The 24,217-nt window shown below is 43.9% G+C and overlaps 1 protein-coding gene across 7 annotated transcripts in view; it reads left to right on the forward strand.

The window, feature by feature from the left end:
• Positions 1 to 24,217, forward strand: part of SEMA5B (semaphorin 5B) — a 279,436-nt gene that overhangs the window by 223,326 nt on the left and 31,893 nt on the right. For all 7 annotated transcript variants that reach the window (XM_054829587.1, XM_054829586.1, XM_054829589.1 and 4 more), the window contains 6 exons: positions 9,754 to 9,871; positions 16,281 to 16,462; positions 19,580 to 19,723; positions 21,232 to 21,379; positions 22,763 to 22,988; positions 23,632 to 23,850. In XM_054829587.1, coding sequence (XP_054685562.1) covers positions 9,754 to 9,871; positions 16,281 to 16,462; positions 19,580 to 19,723; positions 21,232 to 21,379; positions 22,763 to 22,988; positions 23,632 to 23,850 — 1,037 coding nt within the window. The remainder of the gene's footprint in view (positions 1 to 9,753; positions 9,872 to 16,280; positions 16,463 to 19,579; positions 19,724 to 21,231; positions 21,380 to 22,762; positions 22,989 to 23,631; positions 23,851 to 24,217) is intronic.

Raw genomic sequence — 24,217 nt, forward strand, 5'->3', positions numbered from 1 at the left:
CTTGAATTTATGATTGCAAAACCAGAATTACAGGATTACCAGATTTCAGGAGTGAAACTGTTGGGGAACTTAATTGGAGGAATAATACAGTCTGGGAAGAGATCTAAAAATTTCCCAGTTTAGGGGAAAGAGTGAATTGAATATGGGCTGGAAATCCTCTGACCTCTTCATCAGAATGACGATAGTTCCTTGAAGGACAAACAAGTAATTATTGTTGGGTAAAAAGCATGGGAGAGAAAATGTTAAAAGAAGTAGGGGAGGGAACAAAGCAGAGACTGTTGTTCAGTGGAGCCCAGCAACCAGCAGATCGCTGAGGCAATGTTGGTGGCCAGATTGTTCATCAAAGACCTTGAAAATCCAGCCCCTTCTGTTGAAAATCTGGCCCAGATTTTGTTTTGAAAATCTTCTCCCTGAGAGTTAAAAAATATCCAGCACATTGAATATCCTTTTAAAAATAGAGGCAAAAAGAAAGGTAAGAGCCTACAAAAATGTTGTGATAAAGCTTAATCATCAATTTCCATCTGCTTTGGCTGATATGGCCTCTCCAAAATTAAGGGAATTAGCTAATTATTGTACCATCAATAATGCTGAAAAGCTTTGAAGACTTCATAGGCAGAAAGGAGAGTGCTCAGCCCAATCTTTTGTCATCCACAGTATCCAATAATACATCAGAATAAATCACTAAACATCTGGTTTGGCATTCTGGTTGCATTTAAGTAAATAGCGAGACTCCCACTGACAGAGAATGAAGACATCAAACAGAACCATGATCACTAAAGCTCTTGGAAAGAATGAAGTTTGGTAGATGAAATGGATCTATGTTCTTTAAATAGAAGTACAAAATTATACCATTTTCTCTATCCTGAAAACACATTTGCATCTGCTGTAGCAGGCAATTACTCCCATTTTCTTTAATGTAGCTGCTTATATATGTAAAGTTAAGCACATCCATACTATTTGCAGGATGTGGACCTTTAAGATCTGAGGGGATGTTACAGGTGTAAGAAACCTGGATTTCAGGATAGCAGTTGAAGAGCTTCACTTGAACTGTCTGGGAAAGGGACATGGCCATGTGTGTCTGAAATTGGAAAAAAAAAGAAGGCAAGGGTAAGCGGCAATGTAGTGAGCAGGGGCATGTTTCCAGCAAGATGCCAGAGAGATTGGTTTTCAGTTTCATCCTATTTGACATTATCTTTAATGGCATGGAAGAAAGAAAATAGCATACTTTGTAGATGGCATTTAAGTATGAGGGAATCACAAATAACAGTGAGGAGGGAAATGCAATGTGGGGCCAGCAGGGAAACCAGCAAGAGGCTGAGTTTGAGGAATAAACCTGTGCTGAGATTGCTCGTGTTTGCATCACTGGAAAAGAGAGGACACAGGATGAAAGAGTGGAAAGGGGCTCTGTTCCGAACCAGATGAATTATTACAGCTTTTCCCATTTCTGTTAAATGCTCAAACCAATGACATGTTTTCCATTCATTTTAAGCTGCCTGTACACTTTTAGGCTCCCACTTCTAGGTCCGAACTATGTAAATGGCCCTGAGTGAACGGCACCGGGGCAGAAGGGCAATTTAGCAGTAGCCACAGTCCAGGGTTATACAACTGCTGAAACAGATGAAGGTCACTTCAGAAAAAGCCAAACAAAATCAGCTAATTTCAGGGCTCACTGCCTTTTGTCTCCTTGCTATCATGACTAGCTTGCCAATTTGTTTTGGGGGGCTTTGGATTTCTAGGAGGGAGGAAAAAGCGAGGAGGTTGAACGTGCCAAGGGCTTTCGTTTGCTCCTTACTTTTAAAGTGTACTGCCAACACGACTTAGCTCACAAGTTCGGGAACGGTTTAGCGTATGGATCCCTTTACCTCAAGCAGGTTGGCTTTAGGCCAAGTCAGATCAATGATGTCTAAAAGTCATTACCGTCTGATGCCTGCTAGGTGGGCTATGTGAAATTAGTTTCAACACAGTGGCGACTGACAGGAAAGCAGGTAGTTTTCTTGGAATATGTTATGTTAGGATGACATTGATGCTATTGTTATACAAACAAGATTAATAACTAAAGCTACTAGCAAGCCCCAGGGCAGATATCCATTGCATCTGTCAATTCTTGCAATTTGCTACTATTATGTCATAAGATTTGTATTCTAGGCAATGGTCATGTTCAGCGACATGGCTCCTGATGCAAAGAGTCTACAGCCTTACTGCTGCCATGGCTGGTTTGCTTCATCTCTCAAGCTTCCAGGCAGCATTTGCAGTGTAAAACACAAATGTGTCCAATATTAATACTGAATGAATATATTGCTACAGATGCATCATTAACTTTTTATTAGGACATGTTCTGTTTTACCTGTTTGGGGAGGAGGAAGTATCTGGAGGCAGAGCAAATTTCTTATTGTTGGTTTAAGTTTAAAATTTAAGTACATATAAGTACATAAAATATGTATGGGTTGTAGAAAAACATAATATTGTACTACCTGATGTCTTTTACATGTCAAAATACCTAAGTACTGTAGATCTATGGGAACACTCCAGTCTGCAAAGGAGTAGGGCTGGATTTCAAAAATATCCATTTACTTAAGTGATGTTGTCTCTTGTTAAAAAGTGGAATGGACATTGTTTGATGTTATAACTACATGGGAAAAAGCAATGGAGAATATGTTGGAAGGACCATTTTGCTCCTTATGCAATGTTAAAATAGCCCTGTGTTGGACAAGAGGTGTTAGATCCTCAGGGTGTAGTAGGTGGTCTAATATTTATTTGCCTTTTCCAACATACATTAATCTACAAAGGCTCTGTCTAGTAGAATTTACATCTCGTTGAGCAGAAAATAATTACCCAGAGCTTAACAAAATCCAGCTTTCACAAAGGAGCTGCTTGAATATGGATTACTTTGTGCAGCCTGGGTGACGATTGTAGACTGTTTTCAGGTTTCTTTAACATCACTTACATTTCTTTCTAAGTTTTCTGCCTTTGCACTTTTCTTTCCCTTCCTAAGTTCCCATTGTAGCACAATTTGTGTTCTTAAATCATCACCATCTTGTAGAGGCTGCGTAAAGCACCTGCCTGTGTCCCTTGCAGTAGATTTGCTCTTGCCTAAACCACCCTTTTTCCGCCTATGCCACCAGACTACAGGAATTTGCCACGTTCACACAGAAGTCTCAGATCTGCAACCACAGAGCAGAAATGCAGGAGCAGAGCACATCTGAATCTGACAGCCGCCTCCAGACACTGACTGACACAGGGCAGAGACAGGGAATAACACTTGAGTGCACTGAGTCGCCCAAGCCGCCTTTCCAAAAGGATGTCTAGTCCCCTCTGCCTCCTTCCATATTGCAGCCCTGGGGGGCATGTTTTCTTAAGGCTCAAAAGCCTGCAGAGGCTAGGAAATGGTTGTGCTTCACAATCCAGACAAACATGCCCCACATTCAGGAATTCCTTCTGGCTATTCCTTTCATTAGGACTTTAATAGTATCCGAGTTTTCTTGTGGATGACTGATCCCATCAGTGGTAGTCAGAGGCCCTCTGTACTTCTGTTTTTATTAGAGGTCAGTTTTGTTTGGCACAGTGACAAGAGTTTCTAATAGTGTTTGTGGAGGAACACTTAATCATTTTTTTTAATAACCTGCTTTACTGATGTAAACATAAATCCAGATTTAATCAGAATTTTTCTCGGGATGGCATTAATCTTCATATTTGAATAAATGGAATGTTGCTTTATTTCACAGCTTTAAAAATAAAAATAAACACCTATCCAATAAAGAAGTCACTGTTGCTAAAAGATGATGGAATGGGATGTCAGAAAGTAAGAAATGGAATAGTTTGTTGTGTAGATTGTGTGAGGCCATAATCTATAAACCACAATCGATTAAAGTGATACTGAAAATGGTAGGGGAGAAGGTGGAAAGTAGCGAGCCGAGGTCCCTGATGTGGAAAGGAAAATGAGGTGAAACTGCCTCTGAAAATCCTCTGTCTGTACACTGCTTCTTTCAAATAAGTTACATGTGTTTGGCTCATAAATGGACTTCAGTTTTAGAGGTCATTTTACACCATGGCTTTAATTTATGCATTCAAAACAAATCACGTGCAGAGCAGCAATCACTGATGCTAAGCATGTGTGGGTGATAAATTACACACGCACACAACACACACACTTCAGCTTCCCTGCCAATGCCAAAATACCAAACCTTGTCTGTCCAGATTAGCATCAACTGTAGCCCTTACCGTGGTGGTACCTGTGAGCTGTAGTATACTTTTCCCAAGTAGTGCCCTGCTCCACAAATAGCTCCATTAATTGCTTATGAAGTACGTGGCTACTCGTCTTGAGGAAAGGGCAGTAGCATCTGGCACGGAATGTGTTGTATTCACCAGCTGAGAAATGAAGCTGCTGCTTGACCAGTGTCTGACTAAAGCAGCTCAGTTCCACTTGGCTTCTCTTCTCAGTGGGGAAAGATAATGGATTTGTATAGATCACTAACTCATCTCTGCAGTTTGAATTTTTAAAGGTATCAAAATTAGAGGGATTGTTTGAAGGTCTGGTGCTTTTTTTCCCTTTCTAATCTTATTTTCTTAAGCCACGAACAACCTTTTGATTCTTATTCTTCTCTTTTCATGCCATCTGGCTTTAGGGAAGACAGACGTCCTCTCTTCCTTGCACGGACTATTGAGGTTGTCAGTAATTATGATTTGGTTGGCTGGAAGCTAATATGATTATTTGTTTAGTTCATCCCCTCTGCAGGTTGATAGCAATGGGACAGTAAGCTAACCTTGTCAGGAAATGCCTGTCTGCCAAACACAGCCTCATGCTTTCAACTAACAGACACAGCTTAACTCCCTTATTGCTCGCAAGGGGCTGTTTCCTTGGAGTTAACTGCTCACAGAGTGCAAGAAACCAGTGGGAAATTCTGAGGTCTTGTTCCCCCGAAAAGAGCAAGGTGAACTCCTGTGCTGCCCATGCTCCTGAGATGCTGAGCACAGATGAGCGTAGGTTGCTCAGTGACTTGCAGGATCGGGCTTATAAATGTTTGCACCGCACCAGCTGATAGCGCTGCTATCTCTGGGCCTCTAAAGAGCTAAGTGGTGCTGCCCAAGGGAATTTAAAGGACTAGGTGCTATGACAGTTATCGTATTGCCCTGGCGAACATGATGTTCACTGTAGGTTCCAAACTCATCAGCAAAAATGCAGAACCCTCTCCCAGCACTGTGGCAGGGTTTTGTGAGCAAATGCAGTTTGGGAAGGGAGCTTCTCAGTCTTTGGGTCTAGAGCCCTCCCTCTGCAGATCATCGTGTCCTGTCGTTCCATTCCTGTTTGCTTTTAGTCATCACAAAGGAGTGAGAAAGAGGTAAATGAAAAGAGAAGGAACAAAAACTGGGAAAGCAAGCATGTCCTGGCAGATGAGAGAAGCAGGGTCCTTCGGTGTGAATGCTCTGGATGACAGTTTTGTGTCTTTTGGTACAAAATGGCACATTTGTGTGTCTTCTGTCTGGTAGTAAGAATGGGAAGAAGCTCTAGTAATTCTTTCTTTCCTTTGGTCTGTCAAAGCCTAATCTCTTGGGTCTGGTTCAATTGATTTGATGATCCATTTATTACACAGTCTAAAGCTTTTTAACTCTCAGGGAAAAAATGACCAAAAGATGAAGTTATCTAGACCCAGAGCAAATTAAAGTGGGAATGAGAAACTTTTGAACTATAGACGTTTAAGCTTTAATGAAGATTCTGAAAGAAGACGTCATTCAGGCTATTACAAAAAAAAAAGAGATCTTGGGCAGGACCAGCATCTTGGAAGCAGAAGCCTTTTTTCCAGCACATGCTATTAGTGAAGGCTCAGCACCTCCAGGCTTCAAAGGCTCCATAAAAGCTCTTTTGAGTCGTAGGTAAGAGTTTCCATCCACTTCAGTGGGCTGTGGATAGTGCCCCACTTGCAGAGTCTTAATCCTTTGTGTTATCCCAGATCACTGCTGTAGAAATGATTGCAACAGCCCACAACAGGGAGGCTTACAGCTCCCAAACAGCAGGCAGCAGGTGATCTCTTATGAGTAAGATCTTATTTTCATGCAAATGTCCTTGGTAAGTGAGAATAAGGAACTGGAGAAAAAAATACCTTGAATAGGAGATACAAATGGAATTGTTTTTCAATTGAGCGTTTTCAGTGTATGCCTTTATGCCTCAGATAAGACATTTATTGCGAGGCAATGAATTACAGTGAATCGCTATTGATAGTAATGCCTTGTCATAATAAATCCAACCTCTTAGATATCCGTCAAGAGGTATTCTCCCGAGTCCTCACTGAATGCACTACAGTTAGTAGATGGCCAGAGGGGAACTGGTGGCACAGAACCATGTGGTAACATCACCATCTTATTTCCACAAGCATCCTGCTTTGTGGAATTTCATTGACTGAGTCATTAGCATTAATATAGCCGGTGTTAACCTGCCATGCTTGAGTAGTCTTCTGGGATAATGGGTTCCCTGTGCCTGTGTGAATTATGATGGGAGACGACAGTGTGTTGCTAGTTCCTTGAGGCATTCCCAGCCTGCCACTGAGGAGACCCGTGTGGTGTTCCGGGTATGTATGGTATGAAATCTGGCCTCTCTGAAGCAGTGGCAGAAGTCCCATTGCCTTTGAAACATCAGAATTTCATTATAGCATGTAAACTCCTTTGTATCTTATTTCACAGTATTTACATACTGCCCTGCAAGACTTCGGGTCCCTCAGCCTGTGTGAGACTTTTTGGCGGTGTCATGATACAAAATGGTATTTACACGTAAACATTTAAATTTATTTTGTGTTCTGAACACAGAGAAATGCTGTGATATCTTTACATTTTCCACACTGTGGTGCCTGATCTACTGAGAATGACAGCATATTTCTGAAGCATTTTGATCTGTGCGTGCATGTATGCATACGTATATTTGTCTTTTGGTGTGTATTTGCTGGTTTGGTTTTATCTTTTAATGACATAAATAGGGATATATATTCTAAAGATATTGTAAGGATATAAATTAGGGTGGATTTTGAAATCTTCACTTAAAGTATTTGCCAGAAATGTTGTTTTCTTGCAGTAATGCGCATTGTAATGCTTTTCCTGCTTACAAAAGGAAAAAAAATGGAGCAAATTGTGTGTAAGTAAATACATTCCTCCTCACCCTTAAGTGTATCGCTGTCAGCTGATAAAATAGGTTTCTCACCAGAGATGAGGCAGATGAGTGGGTTCCACATTCTGAAGGGAGGCAGGCAGCATAGCTATTTTGTTTTTAGATTTCAAATGGTTTTGAGGGCCTGCCGTCAGACAGGGAGAAGTCCCGGGCTTTGATGGTTGTTAAATTACAGAGTGCGTGTTTTGACAACCCAGCGGAGCCCAGGCTGGGTAGGAATTCATACACCCAGGATGCAGAGCGCAGGGACGGCGAGACGCGGGATGGCCGTAGCTCCCTGCCAACAAGCACTGCACCGGGCTTTTGCCAGGGCCCAGCATTGTGGCCTTCTGGCGTCTCTGCAGCTCCGTTACTGATGGCCCGTCAGCTGGGGGTCAGTGGCGGCGGCAGGGGACCGCAGGCTGTGATTCATTGAGTGCACTGTTAGGGATCTGTAGCTCGCCGCTCTCAGCCAAGAGCAGCACATTAGCTACATGACATACATTATGATAGTGCCAGCAAAGTGGTCAGTGCCTAACCGGGATATATTGCAGCCTGCAGAGTGGCTGAGGGCTGCAGCACAGAACATATGGAGATTATTTCCTGAATTTATGCAGCACATGTTTTCCTATAAATTAAATTCAGAGAAAATGTGTATCATAATAGGGTGATGCTCACAACAGCCTTCCCTGTTATGAATTACAATGACCTCTCCCAGCTCGCTGGGTGCCCAGCAAAATGGCTTCATGCAGTTGGAAACAATAGCATGTACGTGGTGTCAGGGTCTGAAAGCCTGACCACAAGGCTCTCTAACTAAAAGCAGGGGTTTTTTTCTTCCCCTCTCCCCACCTGCCCCCCATTGCTTCTCTCATTCTTATTCTTCTGTCTAGAAACCGCCGGTTTCCTCCTGAAAGGCCGAGTTAGGGAGAGGGTGGGCAGATGCCCCGGTGTCTGCTCAGCAATTAACCGGGTGCTGCCCTTGCGGAGGGGCTGCTGGATGGCAAAGGCAGCTCTGGACATGGCGGCAGCCCCACTTCACGGGTGAGGGTGGTGTGAGTTGCCAAAACAGCAGGATGGGGGTCCTTAGCCAGAATAATGAGCAAAGCAGCACGTGTCCCTTCTGTGTCCTTGGACTGAGGATCCCGAGTCTTTTCTAGGCAAATATTTGATGTTCTGTTGCCTGGGACTGGGACAAAATCATCTTCGCCTTTTCCTTGGGTGTGCTGAGGCAGCTGAAGGAAAAATGTAGTAGAGACAGTCATTGTAACTACCTTCCTAAAGCATGAAAGATAAAGTTGTGTTTCTTACAACTCTGTGTGTGAAATCTTTAGCAGAGAAAATATGTGTGTGTGTATATGTGTGTATATATATGTATGAAGCAATGGGTACCAGACAGCAAAACAATCTAGGGTTTGCTTTGGGGCAAATCGCTGTGGAGTCAGTACAGACTGATAGAGTATTTTCAGCAGGGCTTAAGGGACTTGCTTTTTCATTTGCGGCTGATTACAGGCTAATAGGATTTCAAAGATTTCTGGGAGGGAACAGTTCACATCTCGTTGCATTTGATTTTTTATTTTTTTTTTGATGTTTCATTTATCATACTGATACCTACCCTTAGAATAAATTTTATTACTCTACTGTTTAGCTTCTTGAACTGAATTTTTCCCCCTGGTCCCTTGCTGCTGTCTAATTGGCAGTTTTCAAATCATTTGGGACTTTTGGAAAGATCTTATCAGCCTTTTCTGTGATAGAAGAGAATTGATCATTGGAATAAAAAATAACGTTGTGAATCTTTTTAGGTTTAGTCCTCTCTTCTTTGTCTTTCACTAATACATGCATGATGTGGTTTGTACTGTTATGTTTTCTTAATGAAAATTAACAATTTGAAAGCAACTCATGGGAACAACCAATGCAGCTGAATTTTATCAGTACAGACTAATTCTGTGACTGACCTTCTCTGTTTAGTGGCAGTAGAAACTGTGGTTATTTTTCTTTAGGAGCTCACATGTTGGGAACACACACTTAGCCTGTAAATATGAATTCAGGAGGAAAATGAATACGGCAGTGTTCAAAGCAGCCAAAAGCTTAGAAATAATGTTCTGCTGTGACTTTTCCAAACTGACATCTTGATGTTGGGATTATAAATGAAACCATTGTTCCAGTAAAGGCCAAGACTAATAGAAAGCCTTTATTACTGGTCCATTGGCTAATTCTGCTTGTCTAACCCCTTTGGATGGACACAGTGTCAGAAAACATACTCACAGAGGTTGCTTTGTGTGAGATTTGGCCTGCTGAGTGATTACATGGGGGCACAAAGATATCTCAATGACAAGTGTTCTTTGACTAAAATTTGTAAAGTCATTTTCTTTCCCTAGGCCTTGGAGAGGAGTGAACTGATTTTTAATCTACAGCTTCTATGAGTGATATTTGCTTTGTGTCCTATCACCCTTCTATTCAACTGTTCTCCCTTTCCAAGCAGGTAAACCTCTGCTTAGAAGAAATTGTTTCTTCTGCTGAGCCTCGGTGCAGTTGACAGCTGTCATATAGAAGCACTATACTTGAATACATGTCTTTAGAGCTAGACAGTCTTAAAGAGCTTTAATCTTTTCTCTTTGCACATGCAGGGAATGCCTAGGAGCCAGAGACCCCTATTGCGGCTGGGATAACAAGCAGAAGCGATGCACCACCATTGAGGATAGCTCCAACATGAGCCTCTGGACTCAAAATATTACTGAGTGCCCAGTAAGTGGAAGGAGTGGAAATATTTTGTATATACTGGTGTGTGAGTATGTGCGTATGTGTAGAAGGGAGAGGGAAAGTGAGTGTGTGGCAGCCTGATGAGGACTGGCTGTTAGGACAGCATGGAGAGCTCAGTGGCGCACGCTTCTAATATCTGTGCACAGCCTCTTGTTTAGAGCACAGAGACCCCAAATGTATTTGTTTGCTCCAAAAGGGGGATCCCAAAGCAAGCGTTCAGACCTCCTCGTGCCCACCCATACCTTGAGTGCAGAAGATTGGATCATGCTGTTGGGGTACTGCTGAGAACCATGTAAGCCCCAGATGAAACTTGAGCTTTCTCAGTGCTGCTCCACTGTCTGCACCATTTCCTTGGCTTCCCTGCAGGTCGGACAAATCGGAATAGCTGATGTACAGCATCCTCGGGCAGCATCCAGTTCATTTTCCTCTTGGATCCCTGAGCTGGGCCTAGGAGACAATGCTGGGGAAGAAGTGTTGCACTGGCAGGAAGAGGCTTCCAGGGAGCAGCAGTGAAACAGGGCATGCATGGGTGGCCTGCAGAGGGAATAAACAGATACAGTATATACTAAAGAACACAAGGGAAGGAGAGAGTGTAACCAAGAGAGGGATGAAGAGAACGAGGGTATTGGTTTCTAACCTCACTTTAGCAGACCAGAGACCAAATCTACATAATATTTCAAGGAGATCGTCTTCTTTCCTTGCCCTGGTCTCCATCAGATGCAGCAGTTAAAAAAAAAAAGTGTCTCTGCTTGAATCAGTTTGAGTTGGCTCTCCAGCTCCCTTCCACCCACCCACCTTCCTCTGATGACAATATCCAGTTCTGGCTGTGATCCCCAGAAGCCGTCTGGCCAAATTCAATTCCTGCTGCTTGAACTGTACCTGTGAGGTGGTTGGGGAGGAAAACCAGTCTTATTAAATAAATTGTAGTGTGGGAGGGGAGGAGAAATTCTCATTAATGTCCATCATTATTATCTAATGTCAATTAGCATGTTAATACTGCTAAATCCAGTAGATAGAGAGAGAGGACTGGATGAGTTATATCTTCAGTATGCTATTTCTGTCTGGAGGTGCTGGGATGTTTATTCCCCTTATCTTCCTTACTTCTCAGATATTTTCCCGGGAAATATTAGTCATTACTTCAATCCATCCTGAGCTTGGCAGGCTTAAGTTTTTCACTGCTGGATTCAGAGGCTTGTGTGTTTATAACCCTCCTGTGTTGAACTGGGATGCAATGCTTCTTGATTGCCCATGCTGTTATCTCGTCCTGCTTAATGCCTGTGTCTGTTGATAGGTGCGTGAGGTGTTAATCCTCTAGTTTGAACATGTCTGCTGTGGTGCACACTAGGGAACAGGCTACTCCAGATCATTGTTTCAAGGTCATAAAAATCCAGCGCAGAATATTGAGGAGCTTTGGCTGTTCTTGGGGTGCTAGTTTTACATTTGTTTCAGCATTTCCATTGTAGATGATTTTCTGTTTTGGTGCTTTCATTCTGGTGCATACATCAGCCTTGTGCTTTTTGACTGATGGGCTGCCAAGCTGTTTAAAATCCATATGCAAGTGCTTTCTTTTTCTTTCTCCATTGCCCCTCACTGGAATGAATTCACCTCTGGCATGGAGCGGGATGGCTCATTTAAGCACCTACATCAGCAATATCCAAGTATTTCCTTGTGTTCAGTGCAGGATAAAGGTTGTGGTCAACAGAGGCAGGCAGCATGTACAAATGACCACTGCAAAGGTAGGGGAATGCAGTGACCCAGTGTCAAATTCACTGTTGAAAAAGGCCTGTCTAGGAGTTTAGCTGGATGAGTTACTGTTTTAAGAAGTCCTGACTTTTCTCACTTCACTTTCCTGGGCTGAGCACCAGGCGCTCAGCTGTGCTGGTACAGCTGTATGTGAGATCACTCTCAAGTGTGACATGGCGTAGATTAAAAGCACCCCTCCCAAACAAACCTTTCCTAACGCAGATAATGTCAGTGAGTTCTTCTGCAGCCTAGCCCACAAACAGATGTCCTGGCACAGCTGAGAGACTGGCATGCAGCAACTTTTGAAGCCAGAACTGGCATATTATTGAATTATATCCTACGGGGGCCAGGGATTTGTATGAGTCAACCACAACACTAACACAACTTGACTGCTGCTCTTGTGCAAACATGCTTGTTCAGAGCTAGTCTGAACATTTTTGTACAGCACCACATTGTACCACAGATTCCCACTGTCCAGCTTTAATATTAAGGGACCTTAGATAGAGGGTTAATCATAGTGTTAACATAGTACCTTGGGCAATGGTTAATGTATGTTATTAGCAGGTAACCCCCAGAACCTTCTAAAGGTTTGTTGCTATGGTTGCAATGTCAAGCATTTTAATGTTAAGAAATGATAGGACACAAATTGCACATGCTGCTCTTCTTTCCCTTCTACGTGAGTGTGTCGTAACAGGGAGTCTTGAATATATGACTGCATGCTGTTTCTTCTTACACTGGGAGAAGGGAGTGGGGTGCTTTTTGGTCTCAGAAAAACTGGAAAAAACCCACATCCTACTTTATAATATCTTACTGATGCCAACATGAGCCACCAGCAGGAAAGGAACTTTAGATTTGGCTAACAAACTCTTTTAGCCAAGCTCATGGGGTCACTGTTGATGGTGGTTGGCAAATCAGGAACTGAGTATTCCCAATGAAGTGTACAGTCCTCCTTATCCCAAGCCAAATGATGTTCTTCCTCACAGGTTTTCATCCCAGTCCTGCAACCCCCTATCTCAGTCATCTGGCATCTGCTCCATGCTACCCCATTTTCTTGCCAAGCAGTGCCAGTCTCCCCACTCCTTTTTTGGGGTGTCTAGTGGACTTGTACTTTGCTCTCAATTCATGTGGGCTCAGCCACTCAGAGCTGCAGTGTCTGGGATAATCCTGCTCCGACCCACGCTGGGGCGTGCCCAGTACACAGAGAGGACTGCAGGTGCCAAGATCAAAATCTATGAAAACTGCAAATTTTAGAATGGTTTGGGTTGGAAGGGACCTCAAAGATCATCTAGTTCCAACCCCCCTGCTGCGGGCAGGGACACCCTCCACTAGACCACGTTGCCCAAAGCCTCATCCAACCTGGTCTTAAACACTTCCAGGGATGGGGCCTCCACAACCTCTCTGGGCAACCTGTTCCAGTGCCTCACCACTCTAACAGTAAAGAATTTCTTTCTAACATCTAATCTAAATCGACCCTCCTTCAGCTTAAACCCATTACACCTTGTCCTGTCACTACACTCCCTGATAAACTGTCCCTCTCCATCTTTCCTGTAGGCCCCCTTCAGATACTGGTAAGCTGCAGTATCCTCCCCACCTCCCAAGAATTTTATACCCTAGACAGATCTGAATCACTTTTCATGGAAATTGCAAAAAGATGTTACAATGATGTAAAGTTCAGTTCCTTGCACTGAACACCAGCTTGTTTCAAGAAAAAGGTTGCTACTTTTTCCCTAGATTTGCTTTTAGAAATGTTTGAAATATTTTGACTGAAACTTTGCAAGAATTTTCAGCTTCTATCAGACAGCCAGCATGGCAACTTCCAGCTGAAATAACTGAAGTTTGGCAAAGTTATAAGCAGTTGACATCTAAATCCTAAGAGGAAGCACAGATGAATCGAAAGAACAAGGAATGCTTCTAGTCTTATCTGTAATATCAGAAAAAACATTGCAAATAACCTGGCAGCGAGGGGTAGGAATGGTCAGTCTGAATGTTTAGATCCTGCACTTGAGCCTTTAGATGGTACAAGGAAGAAATGAAAAGGTGATGCCTTTGGTGGGAGTGGGGCAGGTTACAAAATATGAGAACTCTGGAACTGGTAATATGGTCAGGTGAGAGAAGGGCATTTGATCACAGATGTTTTTAAAGATGTCCTCGCTGTCTGATGGGCACTGTGTTGACTACAAAGGATTTGCCTCATAAAGATATTCCTGAAAAAGATCAATGCATATGGGGTTTTATCCCACTTCCCAAGTTTGCTCTTGTGAAGATATTTTTATGAACTTAAAGATGGAATAATAATCCATATGTAATTTCTTAAGTATAAAAACTTCCCACATTCACAACGTGACGTGTTTATAAATCTCAGCATTTCAGTTATGGCTGCTTATTTGTTTAATTTTTGGGTTGCTTCCCAGTATCACTTATGAGCCAATAATTATTTGTCAGCTTTTTTTTTTCTAATTGAAGCCACGGGCCATATCATACCATTGATTTCTGAACAGAACTCCCTGCTGGAATCAGCAAGGCTTTCTGGCTCAAAAATGAATAGAAATGATCCAATACTTGGATTATGACTTTTGTAAGGCAGGAGGAAAAAGGAGATAAAAATCTAGTATTAGATATCTCAAAGTAGTTCTTTTGATTTTTTTCCCCCAGACTTTTAGCAACCCAACTGTTTTGATTTTTCACTGCATGCATGTTTAAAACAACAAAATCAACAACAACGAAACTCAGTGTTCTCTTCTCTGGGCATCTTGCCTTATAACCTGCAGCCCAGAGCAAATTTTTACAGCAACATGATAATCTACTGCAAACAAAGGTTTGCAACAGATGCTTGAAACCCCCCAAACTACGGGCTGACGAGTGCAGTAACCGATCTAAATTACTTCCATGCCACTGCTGCATATTTTTGATGCTGCTGTAGATGGGTGAGAGGGGAAGATGACAGCCCACCAGAGGTGCATTGTGAGTGTTTAACATAGTGCCAGACTTGGAGAATAAGCACAGAGCAGCGTGTTTCAGAGGAGTGTTTGAAAGTACTACTCCTATGGCTGTGGTTGACTCCCTGCATGGCTCCTGAGCAGGCTTGCAGCCTCTCCATGCCTCGGTTTCCTTGTCTGTAGAGCAGGAGAAATTATTTTCCCCCTGGGGTGGCCCAGGGGACTGATTCTGCTGACCGCAGAGCTCTGTGAAGCATGGCGCAGTGGGGTTTCTCAGCGGTGGCTGGCTCAGATTTGGGGCCAGGTCTGTTCACCAGAGCCCCAGCCTCTTTCTTTTTTCACCCTTGGTTGTGTGCGACACCAAGGCCAAATCCAGAATTGCCTTTGCCAGCAGTTTTACCAAAGCTGCTGAGCATCCCACCACCCCATGGGTGACACCAGCCACTTGCAGGCAGCTGCTGTTGATGCTGCCCCACCTGCAGGACCCTGCGCTTTGGGACATGGGGTGGGGAGGACAGAGGTTGCTGCCAGGGGACAGCACATCATGGTGCTGTGCTGTAGCAAGGAAATAGCTGTGCCTAGGCAGGGCCAGCTTGGATGTCTTTGCCTTGTGTTTCTGAAGTCAGGAGCAGAGGGGAAGGCAGGGCAGGGGTGTTCAGGGCAGCCTCCCAGACATGGTCCTGGAGTTGCTGGATTTTGCTGTTGCAGCTGGTGCCAGCGGCAGCGGTGGAAAGGGAGTGATCCTGGGAGGAGCAAGCAGCACTTATCTTCTCAGGTCAGCCTTGTTGTGAGGGACCTAGCAGCTTGGTCCCCTTGCCCTTGGCTTAGGGCTCACCTAGCAGCACTGCTTAAAACAAGGTGCAGGAGAGCAAGCTCAGACACCCTACCTTCTGCAAGGTCTTCACCAGTCCTGGGCTGAAAAAGTTCTGTTTCTCATGCTTTTTCTCTGCTAGAACTGCCGTATTTTTACTTCTTCATTACAGCACACAGGAAGCTCAAGCCCCAGCCTGTTTGGGACTGTACAGGCATGAAGCAAAGGGCTGAGGAAACAGATAGCAGTGTGGTCTGGTCTATAAATTGCCTTGAGATGAATTCCTGCTCTTTAGCCCATTATGTGATCATCAGCATTAATTCTAGTCACCACCGTCTCCTTCACTTTCTATCCTTCACCCAGCTTAGTCATTTATGCTATGGCTCTGTTTAGAAAAGGAGCCAGTTCTTACTGCGTGTTTGACACGGCCAAACTCAGGGAGGCCCCGGTCTCAGCTGGTCACTATGGTTATGCGAACACTAACTCAGAAAATATTCTGCAGGAGCAGTCCCAAGCACTGCGGAGGCAGGAACATAATAAAATGGGGACAATCGGCACTGGCCGTTGTGTTGCTTGAAAGTCTGAAGCTGTGCAGTGTGGGACGAGGGAGCGCGGTGGTTTTGTGGCGTGGCAGATGGATGCTTGCGCCTGATGTGGTGCTGGCTGGGTCGGCTCGGGTGCCTGTGTGCACACGTTAGGTATGCGGGGTGGAATTTGGAGGGTAAATATTGATGCAGCATTGTCTGAAAACAAACCTCTGTTTTGAATCATCCTTGCAAGCACAGACAGCTCCCATCTAAGCTGCATCCTAATCCTGCCGGCAGCTTTGTTTGGCATTTCTATTGTGAGGCTGTCTTCAGAAATGTAAGCTTGCTATTAATGACCTTTTTTCTTTCGAAATTAGGTGAAAAACCTGACAACAAATGGAAGACTGGGGCCTTGGTCCCCATGGCAACTTTGTGAGCATTCGGATGGGGACAGCACAGGCTCCTGTATGTGTAGGTCACGTTCATGTGACAGCCCTCGTCCTCGCTGCGGAGGTCGTGGCTGTGAAGGGGCCAGGATTGAAGTCGCAAATTGTTCAAGGTACCTCGACATCTTTGTGCATTTTAGGAAGAGAACAAGAGTTGTGCCACAGCTTAGTTCCTTCCTTGTGTTTCTGTGACCATGTTGTTGCATCCCAGCCAAACTGAGGTACGTGAGGTCCAGCTTGAAGTCAGTGAAAAATGAAGGAGCCCAAGGGCTCTGAGAGAAGGAGCTACAGCCAGGACTGTTGAAAGATGAGCACCCCAAATTAGTCTACACATTAATCTTCCCTACATTGTGCCTCAGTTTCCCTCAACTGTACAGTGAGTAGTGACCCATCAGGAGGAGGCGGGCAAAGCAGAGGTAGTTGTTAGCCAACTGAACAGCAATAAGCTAAAAAAATCCAGTAAGCTCATCATTTTTCAGAGTTTGGATTCCAAGGTTGCATTGCCAAAAGCAAGCAGAGCTCCTTCAGAGCAGCGCTTGTAACGACAGGGCCTAGCCTCCCTCTGAGCAAGGCTTGTTTGCCTTGTTCTGCGAGTCTGTGAACTGTCTGCAGCAGGCTGGCTAGGTGAAAGCAACAGATCATCATCTGGCAGCGAGTGGTGCTTAGGAGGCATGCCTGCCGGGGACAGCACTTAAACGAGGTGTGGAGTTCTGCTTGTGTCGAAGTGCTGCCTTTCCAGGAAGCCTGAAGCTCGTGCTTGAGCGGTATAGAAGCTGAATGTCCTCCGATCGGGTGCCCAAACATAGCCAGGGTGTTTGTGTCTATGTTACCTCACCACCCTCAGACTACATCATGTCATGACTCAAGGAAAGACGATGCAATGGTGTAAGCACTACTTAACAAGGGTGGGACCAGCCAATATTTTGGTAAATATTGGGTCAATACAGTTTTTATCTACTTTATCTTCTCCATAAACGTTCATTCCATTAAGGACAGCTGTCTCTTGGCTCCTCCCTGGAGATCAGTGCTGGTCTTGGCACCAAAAATTCAGCAATACTCATGTTGGAATTGGCGTCTCCCCTTCTAGTTGTGGGCTGTGCTGCCCAAAAGGCGTGCAGTCATTCCTGCCCCTGTGCTGCCGCCATGGGCTGAGCGGAGCCCATGTCAGTGGCAAATGGAAAGCCTGCCAGTGGGATGGGTTTCTCAGCACTGCTCTGATGGCAAAAGAGGCAGGAGCAGCTTCTAAGAAGGGGATGAAAAATAGATTATTCAATCTTAAGACATAGGAAAACAGCGTGGTTGGAAAAATAGGGACATCTGGTCATCCTGCATCCGCCTCAGCCCTCAAATTTCCTTTAATTGACTTCATATGGCATTGAGATTTCTTTTTGCAAAGAGGGAGCAGGATGCTTAAAGATGAGTTCTAATTAGAAAGCTGGAGATCTGAAAATGGAAGGTGTCTTTATTTCTGTTAAAAATCCTGAAACATAAATAGATGCTGGGAATTGTTGAGTTTTTGAGGAATTTTTAGTAGAAATTACTTTCCCTTTTTTGCTGCAATAACAGCAACCTTCGATTTGTTTTTTTTTTTTTTCTTTTCCTGATTTTACATATAATCTTTGTTTTGGGTTAACAAGTGCGGAGGTAGTAGGTGAGTTAAAACATGGCAGAATAAGATGGAATAGTAGGATTTTTATGTAAGTGAATTTCTTGTCCTTTGACCTTGTTTGGGGCAGGAGAGGGGAAGGGAAGGAGGGAGAGGGATGAGAGAACAAGAGGAGGAGGGGAGAAACAGGGTTCTGAAATAAAGCTGCCAAGAACAGGCAAGAGTTGATAACAAATAGAAAAAGTGTGAAGGGCAATGTGGGTTTTAACTTTCATCCTCTGCCCTGATTGGTGCTATGCCAGAAAATATTTCTTGCCAGCAGTGTTATTAGTTCAGTAAATGCTTTGAAAATTAACATCTGTTTTTGAGCTTAGCTTTCAAGAACCAGAGAGCACCTGAGCTGTTTTTTGACTAGACTTTTTAGAAAAGTTTTTCTTTATTAAAAAAAAAAACCAAAATACCAACAAAAACAAATGAGATTTTTTGGCTTAAGGCAGTGAGGTGTCAGGATTAGGCAGTTCTGTAAGACAGAGCATTGCCACTGGCTCCGTATGAAATTAAACCTGCAGCACAGAAGAAATGAGGTACGGTTCCTCCTCTCCTGCTCCAAGGTTCAGTAGTGCTGCCAAAGCAGAGGCAGGTGAGCTTTAAGAAATGCAAGATTTTCAAGATGAAAATGTTGGGTTCTGTGTAAGCACACGGTTGAGTCACCGCATGGCAGCAGCATCGCAGGAGCTGGCCGCCTGCACGTGCTCAGCCTGTTGCAGGAGTGAGGCACAGAGCATTTGCAGACAGATAGACATCTCTGTCGCTGAGGTGTGAACTAAGGGGTTTTACATCACGTTACTTCAGGCTAAGTTGCCACTGCTCAGCAGAGATGCGATCAGTCATTAAACCGTGAAACTCGATCCTGCCTCTGAGCTCTTAATTGCCTTCTGGTTTCTACAGATTTAAGGTCACACTACAGTGACGTCTGCAGGCGGCCATGAAAGATAGAAGCAATTATTGTTATTTTTAATGAAATTTGAGATTTCTGCTTAATAGGATTCAATGCTGAAGGCTTTAGGAAAACACTAAATATTATGAGGTTTGTGATAAAACCACGGGAGCTGGCAGTAGTATTGCTGTAAGAGATTTAAAGCATCAGTACCTACTGAATTAGCAGAGGGTAGGTTTTTTTACATCCTTTGGCACAACTGGCATTCTTGAGCCTCACAAATGTCCAGGAGATACAACATCAGAATCAGCCATTGGCTCAGAAAAGGAGGGTTACAAGACATGGAGGTGATAAGGGGGGATAGTCAGTGAGAGTTATAGCAACCACTCTTGTTGCCCAGCCAATCCTAGGAGACGTTTTCAAATTCATTCAGCATTGGCTTCATTCTCTTCCTTTCCAATTCTTAGACACTTCCATGGGAGGAAAGTTAGGCCAATGCCAAGCACTTTTGAAACTCCCTTGTCTAGATCTCTGCTGATGTATAGTCTGGTTGCAGAGAATAATCTCTTCTCCAGTGACTTCAATGATTCCCCCGTTGGCGCTTTAGGTATTTTGTTAAGTACAGCATGACATTGACAGACCATTAGGTCACCTCCATACTCTGTTCTCTCTCATCTCCTTTGTTAGAAATGGCGCTTGGACACCCTGGTCTTCCTGGGCCCCATGCAGCACCTCCTGTGGGATTGGCTTTCAGGTCCGCCAGCGAACCTGCAGCAACCCTGCTCCACGGTACGGGGGCAGGGTCTGTGTTGGACAGAGCAGGGAAGAAAGGTAAGAGATGTCCACTACACTGTGTGTTCACTTCTGTGGTAATAATGTTGGCAGCTGGAAGTGGTGGCTCTTATATGAATGCAGATTAAGGCTGTTTGGCTGAATGCACAAAGTGGAAGGAATTGCAGAGCCTGGGAGGGATGAGGTTGTTCACATGCATGGCCACTCTCTGTCAATGAGCCTGTGGCCATCAGAGACTTCAGAGCTGCCTTTGCTCTCACGCAGGACCTTTCAGACCTTCACAAGTATTTCCATCTCCCAAAGGGCTGACCTCCTCAATGAAAGGAGAAGCTGTGCCTGCTGTTAGCAGCATAGAGTTTATAGGTACAGTTACACTGTTCTGATCCGTCCCTGAGGAGGCAGTTGAATATGTGCAGCTTCCATTGCCAGCTGCACCATTCCTAAATCTCTATTAATTGTGCTGACGCACCAAAAGAAGTTCAAGACAAAATACAGCTTGACTCACAGATTCAGGGTTGAGTTTTTGCAGGGTTTGGCATCAGAAAACCATCTTTTTTCCCCCTCTAAACTAAGCAAATTTCATGCAAAATCACTAAAAAACAATACTTTCTGAACCTACAGAGCCATCTGCACTATTATGTTTCTTCAAGCCCAGCCCCTCGTTAAACACGTGCTTCAAGGCATCCCAATTTGGTTTCCAAATTTGACATTTCATTAAAGGCCACCTCTGCTTGGCAGTATGCTGTTGCTTATCCCTTGAGTGGTCACTTAAGACAGATCTCTCTGCATTTCTCAGAATACAAAGGGCAATTCATTTAACTTCCTTGATTCAGGACATTTTAATGTTTGGTTTGATTTGTGGCCATTCTGAATGGTCCTTTTTGGGTTTTAAAAACTACATCTGAGTCAATTGCCGTCCTATGTGATTCAATTTGAGAACAATATTGATTAAAAAGCTGAACAAAATTAAACTTACCTTTTGAAAAGGGAACATGAAATAGCATTAATTTAGGGCCTGCTTTTAGATGCATACAGCATCTCGTTCAGCTCTCATTGCAAATGCTAGTTTCTTAGGTTCCGGGCAGCAGTAAGAGCCAGATCTCAGAAGAGAAGGTTGTCAAGTGTTTAGCACCTGCTGTTAGTGACAGGTCACTGTTGTGTTGATTTTCCATTAGTCATTCCATTGAAAATATTTACCGTCCACTCTCTCTCTTTGTGACACACGGACTTCAGCTTATGAGCTCTTTTGTGAATTTAGTGCACGAAAGTTTTGAGATTAGAGCACTTTCAGAAACGTGATCTTGACCATTTACTCCAACAGTCTCAGTGAGCTCAGCCAGGTTAACCACTCCCCGTTCTGTACAAAGGGTACAGTTCTCTGCTGTGAACAGGAATATTGCTAATCTGACTGTTGTGTCAGCCCTCTGGCTTTCTGACCATGCATGAATTGCACACAAATGCAGCATACAGACTTGTGTCCATCATCATTTTCTCCCTGGGATGTGCTGACATGGATATTTTTTGAGCTATGTGCTTTCTTCTTTCAGATTCTGTAATGAGAACAGTCCATGTCCATTACCAATTTTTTGGTCTTCATGGGGTCCTTGGAATAAATGTAGTGTGAATTGTGGTGGAGGGATTCATTCAAGGCAGAGGTCCTGTGAAAATGGAAACACGTGTCCAGGCTGTGCTGTGGTATGTATTGTTTATTGACATTGCATGAGGGGCACCTATTGACATCTAGCATCTAGGGACTTGGTATTTAACTCCTCTCTCCATCTTGGTTTTATTTCTCAAGCTCAAAGGAAATTATATCCTCAGCTTTTGCTGGAGAGGATGCTGAAATGATCTGGGAAGCAGAGAGGTGGCAAATTCCCCAAATCAATGAAGTTGGTGTGAGAGAGAGAGAGAGAGTGTGTGTGTGCGTGTACGCACGTGTGTACATGCACGCGCAGGTAAGGACAGACTGGTGTACAGAGGACTTCCTCTAGGCCTCTGTAGGCTTACATATCAAGTCCTTTACCTGAAAGCACTATACATTTTTTTTACTCATGATCAACAGGATGATCCTGTTGAGTCAAGGAGGCCCTACATACATCAGAAATTAGTCTCACTGTCATACTTGAGTAAACAACAGGTCAAACACCTAGTTAACCCATCAGTGAGGCAACGGCTACCCATTTTCTCTCTTTATTTTCCCTTTCCTATTCTGGCAGCTGTTTCATGCAGCTGTTTTAATTAGTTTTATGGAGAGTTTTCTTTCAGTGTAAGCAGATTTGATCTGGAACCTCCCATCTGTTCACAAGCTGTTTGGCATTTACTCTAGAATCATAAAGTCCTGAAGCATTACATTTCTTTCCTTCTGCCAGAAAAGACCGGTTTATTTATTTATTTTAAAACAAGAATGCAATGTTTGTCACTGGAATTCCTCCCACTAGTGGTGAGAATTGCAAAGACCCCAAATCACCCCATCCCCATCCAGCCAGAGCGTTGTCTGTATTCAATGGATGCTCTACACCAAGGATGGCAAATGGTTCATAGTCCTCACTAGAGAGTTCAAAAAGCCAAACAAACAAAAATAGCTGTTAGAAGAGGTAATCTAAACCCATCTTAAAAATAAAACAATAAACTTTTCAAGGAATAAACCTTGCTGACATTTTGTCCTCATGGGGCTCCTTTAGGCTGCCCTCAGAGCAGCATCTCAGGGTCACAGCAGAAAACTTGTTTGCTGTTATTATTATCTATTGCCTGATTTATTCTCCTTCCCATAATATACCAAGCTTTCAAAGCCCCACAGGACTTTGAGTCAGCAAAGAAACACAAACCTGAGGGATACATAAAAATAGCAAGCATAGTTCATCCTTGAGGTCCACCTGAAGCTATGCACCATCACTGCCTCCATAGTCACCACATTTTGTGCTGTGCCCAGCACTGGCTTGTGTCTGTGAGGTCAGATAAGGTGGTTGGAGGTTGTTTTGGATGCAGAGGGTGCTCTTTTATTTTCTGGGGTGTAAATAAATCTCTGTTAGACTGCTGCAATTTAATATGTAAGGAGAGAGTGGGTTTCCTTCTCGGCAGGAATATAAGACCTGCAACCCAGAGAGCTGCCCGGAGGTGCGCAGGAACACACCCTGGACCCCTTGGATGCCTGTCAACATCACCCAGAACGGTGCCCGCCAGGAGCAGCGCTTCCGCTACACATGTCGTGCCCAGCTGTCCGATCCCCATGAGCTGCAGTTTGGGAGGAAGAAAACTGAGAGTCGATTCTGCCCCAATGATGGCTCAGCAGTGTGTGATACTGACTGTACGTCTTTCCAGCTCTGGGGGACCATAGGGCAAGCCTAGATTTGGTGGTGGAAGGGGGATCCTCTCAGAACAGCAAGAATCTGATTTTTGTCTGCATAAGTCTCGACATGTATGACTAGTGTCACTGCGGAATGGCAGCGATGGAGAGAGCCCTGTGACTCACAGTTGTGAGCTCTGTGCTCATGGCAGTGTATAGATTTGTTCTTGCTGCTGCCAAGCTGCCCCAAAGAGAACAGGCAAGTAATGAGGGTGTAGAGAAGAAAAGAGCCATTCTACAGGACAGCATGTCTTTACTCTTCTTTCTCTCTGGAGGTCCCCTTGTGCACTGCCTCAGGGGTTATCCCATTCACTACTGCTGTGATGCAAGGCAGTGTCCTGAGGGCACAGCTTCAACTACCACAATTTACTGCCCAGAAAGGTCATTTATCAAGGTTATCAGTAGACTCTCTGTGTGTGTACAGATTTCATTTTGCATCTAGCTTAGCTGTAACCCTGTGCAACAAAACTCTTGTTAAGGGCTTTCAACAGAAACTCTTCCACAGGGCACATAAATCCTGATTTTATTCATGAGCTGAAGTCCTTTTTAAAAGCCCAACTGATTAATTAGTGATCATGTGGTGTCTTGTTTGTTTTCCTTGAAGCTCTTGTTGATGACCTTCTCAAGACTGGTAAGACCTCTGCACGGATTATCAATGGGGGCTGGTCCTTTTGGGGGGCCTGGTCTTCCTGTTCCAGGGACTGTGAGTTGGGCTTTAGAATCAGGAAGAGAACATGCACAAACCCTGAACCTAAAAATGGTGGCTTGCCCTGCGTGGGGTCAGCGATGGAGTACCAAGACTGCAATCCGCATCCCTGCCCAGGTAACCATGATCACCTTCCTGCATGAAATTCTTCCCCATCTTAACAGTAGCGCCACAAAAAAATTAAGTATTTCCAAGCTGCTTTTTTATTATTATTATTTGGGGGATTTTTCCTTAATTTTTTAAAAAGCTATTGTAATGACCCATGTATGTGATTTTTAGTGCTATGACTTATGTTTCACCTAGGCTTAGAGGGTAACACAGCCACATCCTCTAGAGGAAGTAGTATTGTGGCTTGTCTAGCAATTTTTTGCTTCAAGAAGGTTTGATGCTCCATCCAGTGGAGGGCATCATGGTGTATCTGCACCTTGATGAGACAGGCTTAATAAATGTGGCATAATACTGTGTAGAGATGCTTGATGTGGCG

Source organism: Grus americana, chromosome 6 (assembly GCF_028858705.1).
Source record: "Grus americana isolate bGruAme1 chromosome 6, bGruAme1.mat, whole genome shotgun sequence".
NCBI classification, from domain to species: Eukaryota; Metazoa; Chordata; class Aves; order Gruiformes; family Gruidae; genus Grus; species Grus americana.